Source organism: Prionailurus viverrinus, chromosome A3 (genome assembly GCF_022837055.1).
Source record: "Prionailurus viverrinus isolate Anna chromosome A3, UM_Priviv_1.0, whole genome shotgun sequence".
Taxonomy (NCBI): domain Eukaryota; kingdom Metazoa; phylum Chordata; class Mammalia; order Carnivora; family Felidae; genus Prionailurus; species Prionailurus viverrinus.
The window spans coordinates 100818669-100831172 of record NC_062563.1 but is presented as its reverse complement, the minus strand read 5'-3'; the positions used below and the strand labels follow the sequence as shown (position 1 = coordinate 100831172).

The following is a 12504-nucleotide window of genomic DNA, read 5'->3' as shown; positions in this document are numbered from 1 at the left end:
TCTAACTGGACCTGAACTAAGGTGGCACTAGCTCAGACTAGACAGTGGAAGAGTTGATGAAAGTAGGGAGATTCAAGAGACACAAGATTAAATCGACAGGATTTGGTAATAGATTAGACAAGGGAAATGGGGGCAGGGGGAGGAGGACTCCTGCACAAATGTCCAGTTTATACAACTAAATGAAGGTGAACCTTTCTCCAGACTGTTCCTAATCAATGACTGAACTTGAAGAAAGCCATCTCTGAATCATTCTTCTGACCAGCACTCTTTGCTCTGGGCTCCCCATTGGCCTGGCTGAGGCTTTCTCAGAATTGTACTGCAGTCAGATGCTCTTCCTACCTTCCTTCCTTCCCTCCTCCCTCACACACCCCTGCACTGTAGGCTGAAACCACCCACCTCCAGACATCTAGCTAGGCAAAATAACTCACTGCTTTTAGTCAGCTATTTTGTTACCTAGAGACAAACTGCATCCCAAATGACAAAGCACCTGCAAGCAGATAAATAGCCTAAGGGAAGGATATAAAACAAGAGGCTGGTTTAAAAACAGGAAAACATTTAATCCACTCCAAAAAACACATCAGGAACCACGGGAAAAATACCTATGATGGAAGAAGGATGTTGCTGGCTTCATGCTCTTATTCCTAGAATCCTGAGGCTCTGATGCTTAGAAGATATTATCTGGTCCTTCAGCTACTCCCAGATACCCAGAAATAAATTACACACATCTGTAAAAAGAGTTCTGGCCTGCTGAAGCCAGGGGGAGCTAGACAGAAAGGAGAAAGGAGCATCGATCTATAATCACCTGATGAAAGAGCAGCCGGGTGGCAGCCCAGAGCCATCCCAGGTGGGTGGGCCCCTCTGACGCTCTGATGTGAACCAGAACCCACAAAACGGGTTGGCCCAGGGAATGTGCCAGTCAGCCTACGTTCAGCAATAACTTTGATACTACTACATCTTCAGCCAAAGCCCCAGGGAGCAAAGCCCTAAACTCCTCCTTCAAGCCCCCTGCTGGTTGGTCTCATCATTATCTCGCCTCTTCCAAATCTGTAAGAAATTAATACAACAGACATGTAGAAGCTGGCATTCATCCACACATATCTATCAAGTACCTCTCCTACCCTAAGCAATGGACAACCTGTCCCTCCACTTCCATATTTGTATGTCTCCTGAAACTAACTCGTAATAATCTTTCAGAAAATTCCCTTTTGCTTCTCTCCTCACTTTCCATCCCAAACTCACTTTCTAAAAATGAACTCATAATTAAGCCTATAACCATAGACAAAGTCATTAAAGAAAGAGTTATCTCTAGGGGTGCCTGGGTGGCTCAGTCGGTTAAGCGTCCGACTTCAGCTCAGGTCACGATCTCACAGTCCGTAAGTTCAAGCCCCACGTCAGGCTCTGTGCTGACAGCTCAGAGCCTGGAGCCTGCTTCAGATTCTGTGTCTCCCTCTCTCTCTCTGCCCCTCCCCTGCTCATGCTCTGTCTCTCTGTCTCAAAAATAAATAAAAACATTAAAAACTTTAAAAAAAAAAAAAAAGACTTATTTCTAGAATGAAAAGTGTCTCCCTTCCTTTTTATAAGGCTATTGCTTTTTCTTAGTCTCAGTCTTCCTTCTTTGTTAGGTACCAGAACAGTTATAAGAAGTAGAGATACTCTGCTCCACGAGTTCTCAATCCAATAGAGAAGACAGTTAAAATAAGGTTGGTGTTCTAGTAAAGACATGCAGAAAGCGCATGGGGTCACGAAGAGTGCTAACTTGACTTAGGATGCTGGGGAAAGCTTGAGAGCCGACTCCTAGTTGGGTGTCCTGATGATTCTAAGCTCTTCCTCCTTGAAACCAAACCACATACCTCTGTAAAACTAACCTAGCCACACATATAACCTCCTTGCTCATCCATAAATCTTCTAAGATTCCCTGCCCTTCTCTTTTCTGACAATCACTCCTGGGCTCTCAGGGCCATCTGATCTTGGCCCCACCTCACTCCTCAGTGCATCCCAACAGGTACCCAGTCTAACCAAGGCTTTAACTCAATCCCACTTCCTGCCTTGACTCACATCATTCCTCTCACCGGCCTCACACCCCGTCTGTTCAACACTCACCAAGTTCATGCCCAACCCACCTGAATGTAAGCCTCCGACAGCGTGATCATCTGGGGAAGGATGTCAGTCACCTGGAGGTCTTGTAATTCATACCATTTGCCTGTCCCCTGCAAAAAAGTATGAAGAAATGGGTTAGTCTGCTCCCTAAAACCAAAAGGTGTAGAAAGAAAAGACTGCAGCAAAAAGCGAGAAAAATCAGAAGAACAGCCACTAGACTATCACTCAGCAAGAGTCATATTAAGAGGGTGCATGACTTCTGCTGCCATCATTCAATTTAAAGAGTTCTTGGGGTGCTGATCTTGGCAAACTCAATCCCTGCCTTGGATTCCTCGAAGTACAGTGGAGTCTCCCAACAGTTTTAAGAATTTATATGGGGAGGGGCGCCTGGGTGGCTCACTCAGTTAAGCTTCTGACTTCGGCTCAGGTCATGATCTCACGGTTTGTGAGTTCGAGCCCTGTGTTGGGCTCTATGCTGATAGCTCGGAGACTGGAGCCTGCTTCGGTTTCTGTGTCTTCCTCTCTCTCTGCCCCTCCCCCACTTGTCCTCTGTCTCTCAAAAATAAATAAATGTAAAAAAAAAAAAAAAAGAATTTAGATGGGCAATAAAGAGAAAAAAGAGGAAGCCCTCTACTCCTCACCTAAGATGACTCCTTGTTGCCCATAAATGTTAGATTAGACACAGTTAGCAGGTGCAATGTTAACTACTGGGAAAACTTAAAAGTAGACATCCCCACCCCCAATGACAGAGAGCACAACAGCAGCCAAGAAAAGCGTCCTTCATGGACACTGTTCACAATACTAACCCATTTCCTTTGGACTATAAAACCTGTGCGGCAAATTCAGCAAAATCTACCTTACTTCATGCTGCCATAAACAAGGGGGAAAAGAAGTTTCTGGATTATGGCAGAGGCACTTCTGGAAGCTCACCTGCCTCATGCATCCAAACTTCAAAGAAATGCCAAAGACAGATACTACAGACTATAGATATTCCAGATAGTCAATAGTTCAGAATATACAAAACCTTGAGCTTTTGTTAAAGCTCAAGATCATGTAATCAAGTCCCCATTCCTGTTTCAAGTAGTGGTTAAGAACATGGTGGAACTAATTATCTGGGTTCAAAGCCCAAATCTATCAACTTCAGATAAATTACTCAAACTCTGAGCCTAGGTTTCCTTGTTTGTAATTTTAAAAAAAAAAAAAAAAAAAAAAAAAGGTAGGTAGGGTGCCTGGGTGGCTCAGTTGGTAGGACATCTAACTCTTGGTTTCAGCTCAGGTCATGATCTCACAGTTCGTGGGTTCTAGCCCCGGGTCAGGATCCATGCTGGTAATGCAGAGCCTGCTTGGGATTCTCTCTCTCCCTGTCACTGCCCCTCCCCCTCTAGCACATGCACAGGCTGTCTCTTTCTCAAAATAAATAAATAAACATGGGGTGCCTGGGTGGCTCGGTCAGTTAAGCATCTGACTTCAGCTCAGGTCATGATCTCACAGTTCGTGGGTTTGAGCCCCACGCCGGGCTCTGTGCTGACAGCTCAGAGCCTTGGAGCCTGCTTTTGATTCTGTGTCTCTTTCTCTCTCTGCCCCTACCCCACTCATGCTCTCTCTCAAAAAAATGAATAAACATTAACAAAAAATTTTTTTAATAAACGCTAAAATAGAAAAGAATGGTACCATTAACACCTGTCTTATAGGTGTATTTTAAAAGTACAAATAAGATAAACATACACTGAGCGCTTGGCATACTTTCTAGTGCACAGTAAAATGCTTGACAAACAGAGCTAGTTATTATTAAACTCATAGTCCCAGACGACTAATCAAATTAAAACAATCTGTGCTAATAACCTGTGTGATACCAAATATATCTTAAGTACATGTTTTATCCTTTTCAGTTTGAGATAAATTCAAAAAAGGTTTTTTTAGCTGAAAGGAAGCCTTTAGACCAGTGCTTCATAAACTTTAATTATATGCCAGAGGGTCTTGTTAAAATGCGAATTCTGATTCAGTTGGTTTGGGTGGAGCCTAAGATTCCACATTTCTAGTGAGTTCTCATATGATGTCAATGCTGCTAAAAAGAGGATTCACTCCACTTCAGGTGGTAAGGCTCTAGTCTAGGACAGTGGTGTTCAACCTTGGCTTCACAATGGAATCTCTTAGATAACTTTAAACATCATGATGCCTGGCTCCCACCTCCCGATAATCTAATGCAGTCTCTTAACTCTGACTGACATTTTGAGCCAGATAAATTGTTACAGGGGCTACCTATGCACTGTAGGATATTTAGCAGCATCCCTGACCTCTATTCCAGGTGAAAACCAACAGGCATAAATTCCATTGTTCTAATGTACTTGGCCTGGAGTGGCCCAGGCATCAGGATTTTAAAATCTCCCTAGGTGAGTCCAATGTGCAGCCAAAATTGAGAACCACTGCCTGAAACTCACCACTGACAGCTCTATTACTTGCAGAGCTCCAAAGTCAAGGTCAAGAGAGGACAGACTGAAGAGAGCTGCCCATTGAAATACCAAAGGAACAACCGCCATTTTTACCACTCACATGATGAAGCACATGGATCCGGTAGGAGCCCTCAGAGGGCTTGCCATCATGGACGATGTTGGCGATGAGGTCGTACGTGGTATTTTTGTGTACTGCTTGTACTTCTTCAGACAAGTATTCTCTCAGATCCACATTTCTGGTGATGAAGAAAAGAAAGCCAAAAGATCAAAGGATACAGAGGTTAGCTGTCCTACACCAGTGGACCACAGAGTTATTGGACCCTAGTTTAGGACCTGAAACAAGGCAGGCTGGCAGAGCCATGGAAGCCCAGGTTGGGGGAAATTCACATACTTTGCCACAAAAATGAGTTAAACTGGAAAGACTGGCTCTACAGGAAAAGTACATTTTAGAAGCACGTCTAACCACTAAAAAGGCACAGCCTAGAGTCCTTCAGATTAGAAATGGAATGAGGGCTCTGCCCCTTCAGAGCCATGTGTGAGTTTAAGCAGGTTACACAACCTAAGGCTCTTGTGTGATATGAGAATGAGCGTCACCATCTCCTCTGGGACAGTGAGATGAAAGGAGAGGCCAAGTCTAACACCTTACCCTCTGCCCTGTCCAGGAATCCCGCAGCCACAATGTTTGGGGACGCCTGGTCCCTAGCCTCTGGCTGTGAAGGGCCTGCCATTACGATTCTGTGAGTTGCCACTGTGCATGATCATTTTAACTATTTCAATATGGCAAACCAGGCAGACCAGTAGCTCCAGCACAAAAAGGGGAGTTTACTCAAGGTATTCAGACTAAGAGATGCGGCTAGAACCAAGCCCTGGAGAAGCAGCAAGATCCAAGGGAGCCACTTGCCCTCTTTTCTGCTTCTGACAACAGCTTTGTTCTCCTCCTCCTTTGGTAGCCCAGCTTTCTCTTCTTTATGTGGCCCATCTTGGCTACTCCACAGTGTCCTAATTTACAGTTCTGGTTGCCAAAAGAAACTACTGACTAGGTTCTTTCAATTGGGACTTAGAAATATCAATTTTATTTTTAGTATCTCAACATTCACTTTCAAATATAGAGAAGCATTCTTGAATCTGGAATAAAATCTGCCTTTGTGTTTTATTTGTTGGATTCTATCTACTGCCTGAAGCATAAACACCAGTTATCGTGAAGTAAAGTGCTATGATAAATGTTAACTATGAAGATGGAACAAAGACAATTGTGAAGAACTTTCCAACAGTTAAACAGGGATACAGAGTGACAGTTAACACAAGTAAGAGAAACTGTATCATGTTTCTAATCTCTGTAGAATGTATATGGTGCTGTCTGAGGTACCACCACTCAAAATATGAAATACAATAACATCATCTCTGAAGGATTCACAAGAAATGGTAACCGTGACCACATATGTGGTCACATAAACTATGAATACACTACCTGTCCAAAATACAAAAACCGCATCTTTGCTCTACATAGCTTTCTACGTGCTAGTGATAGCTATTTATTTCTACAGGCAACGTACAATACAGATAGCAACATTTATTGTTAAAAGAGAATTTAAGTTTTCCTTTTTAATGTTTATTTATTTTTGAGAGAGAGAGCGAGCACAAGTCGGGGAGGGGCAGAGAGAGGGAAACACAGAACCTGAAGCAGGCTCCAGGCTCTGAGCTGTCAGCACAGAGCCCAACACACAGCCAGTGAACTCACGGGCAGTAAGATCATGACCTGAGCCAAAGTCGGACAACCAACTGAGCCACCCAGGCGCCCCTATCGTTAAAGACAATTTAGATATGAGTCCCAAGAAATCCATGTGAACTCCAGATAGCCAGAACACCTACTGGATGCTAAGGGCTGTCTTCCCATGGTACCTTCTCCTCAGCTTTAACAACAGCTGCCCACGCTTATTTGTCTGAACAAGTCCTAGAGAAATTCTCAGGAGTATCAATACTCATGTTTTCATGACTGAACCAAAACTGTTGGAAGTGGCAAAAATGAATGAATACACGTTAAATCATTTCATTTTAGAAACTAGCCAAAGGAGCATACCACACTCATCTCCCAATCACAACAGTCCAATTTAGAAAACACCTCATTAGCTGGAAGTGCAACCTTAAACCTGTGCTCCCAAAACCCCTATCTCCAAACGAGCAGAAGGCATCTAATCAGTGCAAGTCTGACTGATCTCTGGTAGTAAGAAGATGTGTATGGAATAAAACACAGGAGAAAAATTAGGTATGGAAAGGGTCCTTTTCTCAATCCCTATCAAAATAACACCAGCATTCTTCACAGAGGTAGAACAATCCTAAGATTTGTATGGAACCAGAAAAGACCCCAAAATAGCCAAAGCAGTCCTGAAAAAGAAAACCAAAGCTGGAAACATCACAATTTCAGACTTCAAGCTGTATTACAAAGCTGTAATCTACAAGACAGTATGGTACTGGCACAAAAGCAGACACTCAGATCAATGGAACAGAATAGAGAACCCAGAAATGAACCCACAAACATATGGCCAACTAATCTTTGAGAAAGTAGCAAAGAATATCCAATGGAAAAAAGTCTCTTCAGCAAATGGTTTTGGGAAAACTGGACAGTGACATGCAGAATGAACCTGGACCACTTTCTTACACCATACACAAAAATAAACTCAAAATGGATAAAAGACCTAAATGTAAGACAGGAAGCTATCAAAATCCTAGATGAGAAAACAGGCAACAACTTCTTTGACCTCAGCCACAGCAACTTCTTACTTGACACGTCTCCAGAGACAAGGGAAACAAAAGCAAAACTGAACTACTGGGACATCATCAAGACAAAAAGCTTCTGCACAGCAATGAAAACCATCAGCAGAACTAAAAGGTAACCGATGAAATGGGAGAAGATATTTTGCAAATGACATATCAGATAAAGAGTTAGCATAAAAAGTCTATAAAAAACTTACCAAACAACACCTGAAAAACAAAATAATCTAGTGAAGAAATGGGAAGACACAAATACACACTTTTCCAAAGAAGACGTCTTATCCAGATGGCAAACACACACATGAAAAAATGCTCAACATCACTCATCATTAGGGAAATACAAATTAAAACCACTATAAGATCTCACACCTGTTAGAATGGCTAAAATTAACAACTCAGGCAACAACAGATGTTGGAGAGGATGTGGAGAAAAAGGAACCCTTTCTCACTGCTGGTGGGACTGCAAACTGGTGCACTCTAGAAAACATGGAGTTTCCTCAAAAAATTAAAAATAAAACTACCCTACGACCCAGCAATTGCACTACTAGGTATTTATCCAAAGGATACAGGAGTGCTGTTTTGAAGGGACACATGCACCCCAATGTTTATCACAGAGCTATCAACAATAGCCAAACTATGGAAAGAGTCCAACGTCCATCCACTGATGAAAGAATAAAGAAAATGTGGTGTGTGTGTGTATACATATATACATGTGGTGTGTGTGTGTGTGTGTGTGTGTGTACATATGTATGTACACACACACACACACACACACACACACACACACACACACTGGAATATTACTCGGTAGTCAAAAAGAATGAAATCTTACCATTTGCGACAATATGGATGGAATGAGAGTGTATTATACTAAGCGAAATAAGTCAGACAAAGACAAGTCATATCACATGACTTCACACATATGTGGAATTTAAGATACAAAACAGATGAACATAATGGAAGGGAAGCAAAAATAATGTAGAAACAGGGAGGAGACAAACCATAAGAGACTCTTAAATACAGAGAACAAACTGAGGGTTGCTGGAGGTGCTTTGGGTGGGGGGATGAGCTAAATGGGCAAGGGCCATTAAGGAAGATAATTGTTGGGATGAGCACTGGGTGTTATATGTAAGTGATGAATCACTAAATTCTGTTCCTGATATCATTATTACACTATATGTTAACTAACTTGGATATAAATTTTAAAAAAGAAAAGAAAAGAAAAGAAAAGAAAAGAAAAGAAAAGAAAAGAAAAGAAAAGAAAAGAAAAGAAAAGAAAAGAAAAGGGTCCTTTTCAACAAGTGGAAACTTTGGCTAATCTGTAAACCATGTTACTCTACAAGTAATTATAGTGCATGAAGTACTTAAAGTGCAGGTTTCCCCAATTAGTCTCTAAAAGGCTAACTAGTTAAGAAGTTGCCTTTTTCTCAACTTCTCCAAAGTAAGCTTTCCAAAGGTCAAACTACTGAAGTCAGTTACCAAAAACCTAAATGCAACTGGTAGCCAAATAAACATACCCCAGGTGCAACATAAAAGAAACCAATGGGGTAATGATATCTCTGTGGTGACTGAGCAAGAACCATTATCAATACATAGTCCTCCCTCCCCGGGAACTGCCCTGGAGTCAAGAGCACTCCCTGCTACCAGGAACACACTGGTGACTGTGGCAATTCATAAGAGTCCAGTTCTGAAAGAAATCCCCAATACATGGGCCTTCAAAGGAAGGTTCTCTGTGGTCCACTCAAGGTGGCAGAGAGCTGGCTTTCATGGGCCCCAATTTCCTCTATTTATCACATAGACAAGATGCTAGTGAAGAAGAGTGTGGGAAAAGCAAGTAAGAGATTCCCCTGTAATGCTAACTACAAAAGTTACCTCTCTTCAACTCAGATTCTTGGTGATCTCTGAACCAGGAAAAATAAAATGCTATACCTGGAAGGACCTGTAGGATTCATCTAGACCAAGCCTCTCATTTTACCCATGTGAGAATAAATCCAGAAAATATGCAAATGACCTGTCCAAAGTCACAAAGCTAGGATGGTACAGAACTCAGGCCTCTTTAATTTCAGATACTACCCTCTTAAACACTACAAAGAATTAAGAATTAGAACGATTTTCTTTCTTTCTTTTTTTTTTTTTTAAAGATTTTACTTTTTAAAGTAATCTCTATACCCAACATGAGACTTGAACTCACAATGCCAAGATCAAGAGTCGCATGCTCCACCTACTGAGCCAGCCAGGCACCCCATGGAACCATTTTCAAAAGAGAAAACTGGCAGTCTTGATATGGTTTGGGGAACTGAGAAACGGAGAGGGATGGAGAGAGAAAGAAAAGAAGGGACGAGCATGGATACATTAGAGCTCCCAAACTACTTTGTGAAGGTTTAAAAACAACCCTAATGAGCTAAACAACAAGTTAATCCTATCATATATCCACCCAAAACCTTCTCAATAAGAAAGTGCCTTAGGGCTCCACTCTTCCTTACCTAAATGCCAGCACACAGAGACCCACACTTCCTCCTGCCAGCCCTTCCACCAGGTCTCTCTAGGTTCTCAGAGAGATCTTCTTCAGAGTATGAAAACCATTGTCTCTTGAGAACTGAAAACCAACTGTCTATCTCCAAAAGGATCTTGCAGATTTCTGAGTTAGAAAGTAGCAAATTAAAAGCATCTGGTACAACTCCTCCCAGTTTGCATTAAAATACTCATAAATGTTCATAAAGAGACAACTGCATGATAAACTAAAAATAAGACTATACATCAAAATTTATGTTTCTCACCAATAGAAATTAAACACATTCCAGATTTTACCTGGCAAAAAATAAGACAGAAGGACCCCAAGATGGCAAGACAAATCTGGAACCATCCCCATTGTCCATGCCTAACCACAGTATGCAAGAAGATGCAATGACCAGCAAACAGATGGACAGACTCGGGGTCATCTTCAAAGCCAGGCAGAATCCTACCTGTCCTGCCCTGCTTTCATCCAGTTTTCCCTATATGGAAAGACTACATTTTCCAGCAAGCAACAGGCGAGGAGGAGAAAGAAGGACTGCCTCTAGGGACCTCTATCCCTGAGGTCCCTGAAATATTTGTATCCTTCCAAGAACTCTTAACTTATAGTGTATGTAGGCTCTATTCCCAGCAATCTCTAAATAAGACAGTCCAAAATTAATAATAGTATAAAAATATAAAAAATTTAGGCTCACTCTCCCTGACAGTAAGAGAAGCAGGGTAATACTCACGTAATAGGGAAGTTGACAATAGTTGGATTCTTCTCCACAAAGAAATTGTTCTTAGTGAATCTCTTAATACAAAAGATTAGATACGGAGGCAGCTTGGTGAGCTGGAAGCGCTTTAGAAAGTTTTCCTTGTAGGTCTTATATTCCTAGAGAGAGAGAGACGGGGGAGAAGAAAATTATCAAATTAGTGTTGGAGTATCTGGACGGGGCAGGAGGACTATCAGGACAGGGGCAGGAGTTTTGTTTTGGTTTGGATTTTTAAATATAATTCTGCCTTACACTTAAGAATTCAGAAGACACCTGATTGCAGAAGCCATGTTAAGGTCTTAGGAACAGTAACACAACTAAGACTACCTAAAATACAAGTGCGGAACATGTTTAAGCCAGTACATGAACATGCTGCTGAATTCTACCCATAGCAATGTGGGTATCCATTTCTACAAGGAAAACAAAAATGTCAGATGAAAAAGAGGAGTTGTTAAAAGCTGCAGAATTAAAACAAAACCATGAGAGCATCACTTAATTCAAAATAAGGAAGAAGTTGCCGACTATTCAGTAGAGGCATACTGCCATGGAATAAGTACTTCGGAAGCAGTGAGGGCCCCTTCATCAATGAGGATATTCCAGAAAATGGAAGAACTGAAACTACGAAACTCTTAGAAGAAAAAATAAGGGTAAATTTTCATGACCTAGGATTTGACAATCTATTCTTGCATATGAAAACAAAATCACACGCTTCAAAAGAACACCTAGATGGTATTTCGTCAAAACTTGAAACTTCTGTGCTTCAAATGATACTATCAAGATGGTGAAGGGGCGCCTGGGTGGCGCAGTTGGTTAAGCGTCTGACTTCAGCCAGGTCACGATCTCGCGGTCCGGGAGTTCGAGCCCCGCGTCGGGCTCTGGGCTGACGGCTCAGAGCCTGGAGCCTGTTTCCGATTCTGTGTCTCCCTCTCTCTCTGCCCCTCCCCCATTCATGCTCTGTCTCTCTCTGTCCCAAAAATAAATAAACGTTGAAAAAAAAATTAAAAAAAAAAAAAAAAAAAAAAGATGGTGAAAACGCAATCTATATAAGAGGAGAAAATGCTTGTAAAATCAGACATCTGATAAGGAACAGTATCTAGATTATATAAAGCATTCTTACAACTCAATAATAAAGATAACCCAATTTAAAAATGCACAAAGGAACCTGAATAGACATTTCTCCAAAGATGATATACAAATGTCCAACGAGCACGTGAAAAGATGCTTAACAGCATTAGTCATCAGGGAAATACAAAGTGTTGTACTTCACAAGTGTGAGATATATTCACAAGTGTTGTAAATTCACAAGTGTTGGTGAAGATGTAGACAAACTGGAGCACTCATACACTGTTGATGGGAATACAACATCGTGTAGCCACTTTGGAAAAACAGTCTGGCAGTTCCTCAAATGGCTAACATAAGAGTTACCATATAGCCCAGCAATTCCACTTCTTAATCATCACTCAAGAGAAATGAAAACATGTTCACAGAACAACCTGTAGACTAATATTTATGGCAGCATTATTCACAGTAGCCAAAAGGTAGAAACGATCCCAAATGTCCAGCAACTGATGAATGGATGAACAAAATATGGTCTATTCATACAATGGGATCTAATTTGGCCACAAAAAGGAATGAAGTAGTGATACATGCTACCCCATGGATGAACCTTGAAAGCATTATGCTAAGTGAAAGAAGCAAATCCCAGAAGAGCACATTACAAGGATTCCCTTACAGGACATGTCCAGAATGGGCAAATCCACAGAGACAGAAAGTAGATGAGTAGTTGCCTATGGTTGGGGGAGACGAGGAGGTTGGTAACCAAAGGGTAATGAAAACACTAATGAGGAAAATGTTCTACAACTAATTGTGGTGGTGGTAGCACATGTCTGTGGATACAGTAAAACCCATGGAATTATGTAACT

At 41.5% G+C, this 12504-nt stretch overlaps 1 protein-coding gene across 1 annotated transcript in view; it reads right to left on the bottom strand.

Annotated features, from left to right (window-relative positions):
* Positions 1-536: 536 nt before the first annotated feature.
* Positions 537-12504, bottom strand: part of USP39 (ubiquitin specific peptidase 39) — a 34761-nt gene continuing 22793 nt past the window's right edge. The window contains exons 10-13 of the mRNA XM_047853929.1: positions 10559-10701; positions 4648-4783; positions 2121-2207; positions 537-1044 (exon numbers count right to left, since the gene is read on the bottom strand). Of these exons, the coding sequence (XP_047709885.1) occupies positions 997-1044; positions 2121-2207; positions 4648-4783; positions 10559-10701 (414 nt within the window). The 3' untranslated portion in view covers positions 537-996. The remainder of the gene's footprint in view (positions 1045-2120; positions 2208-4647; positions 4784-10558; positions 10702-12504) is intronic.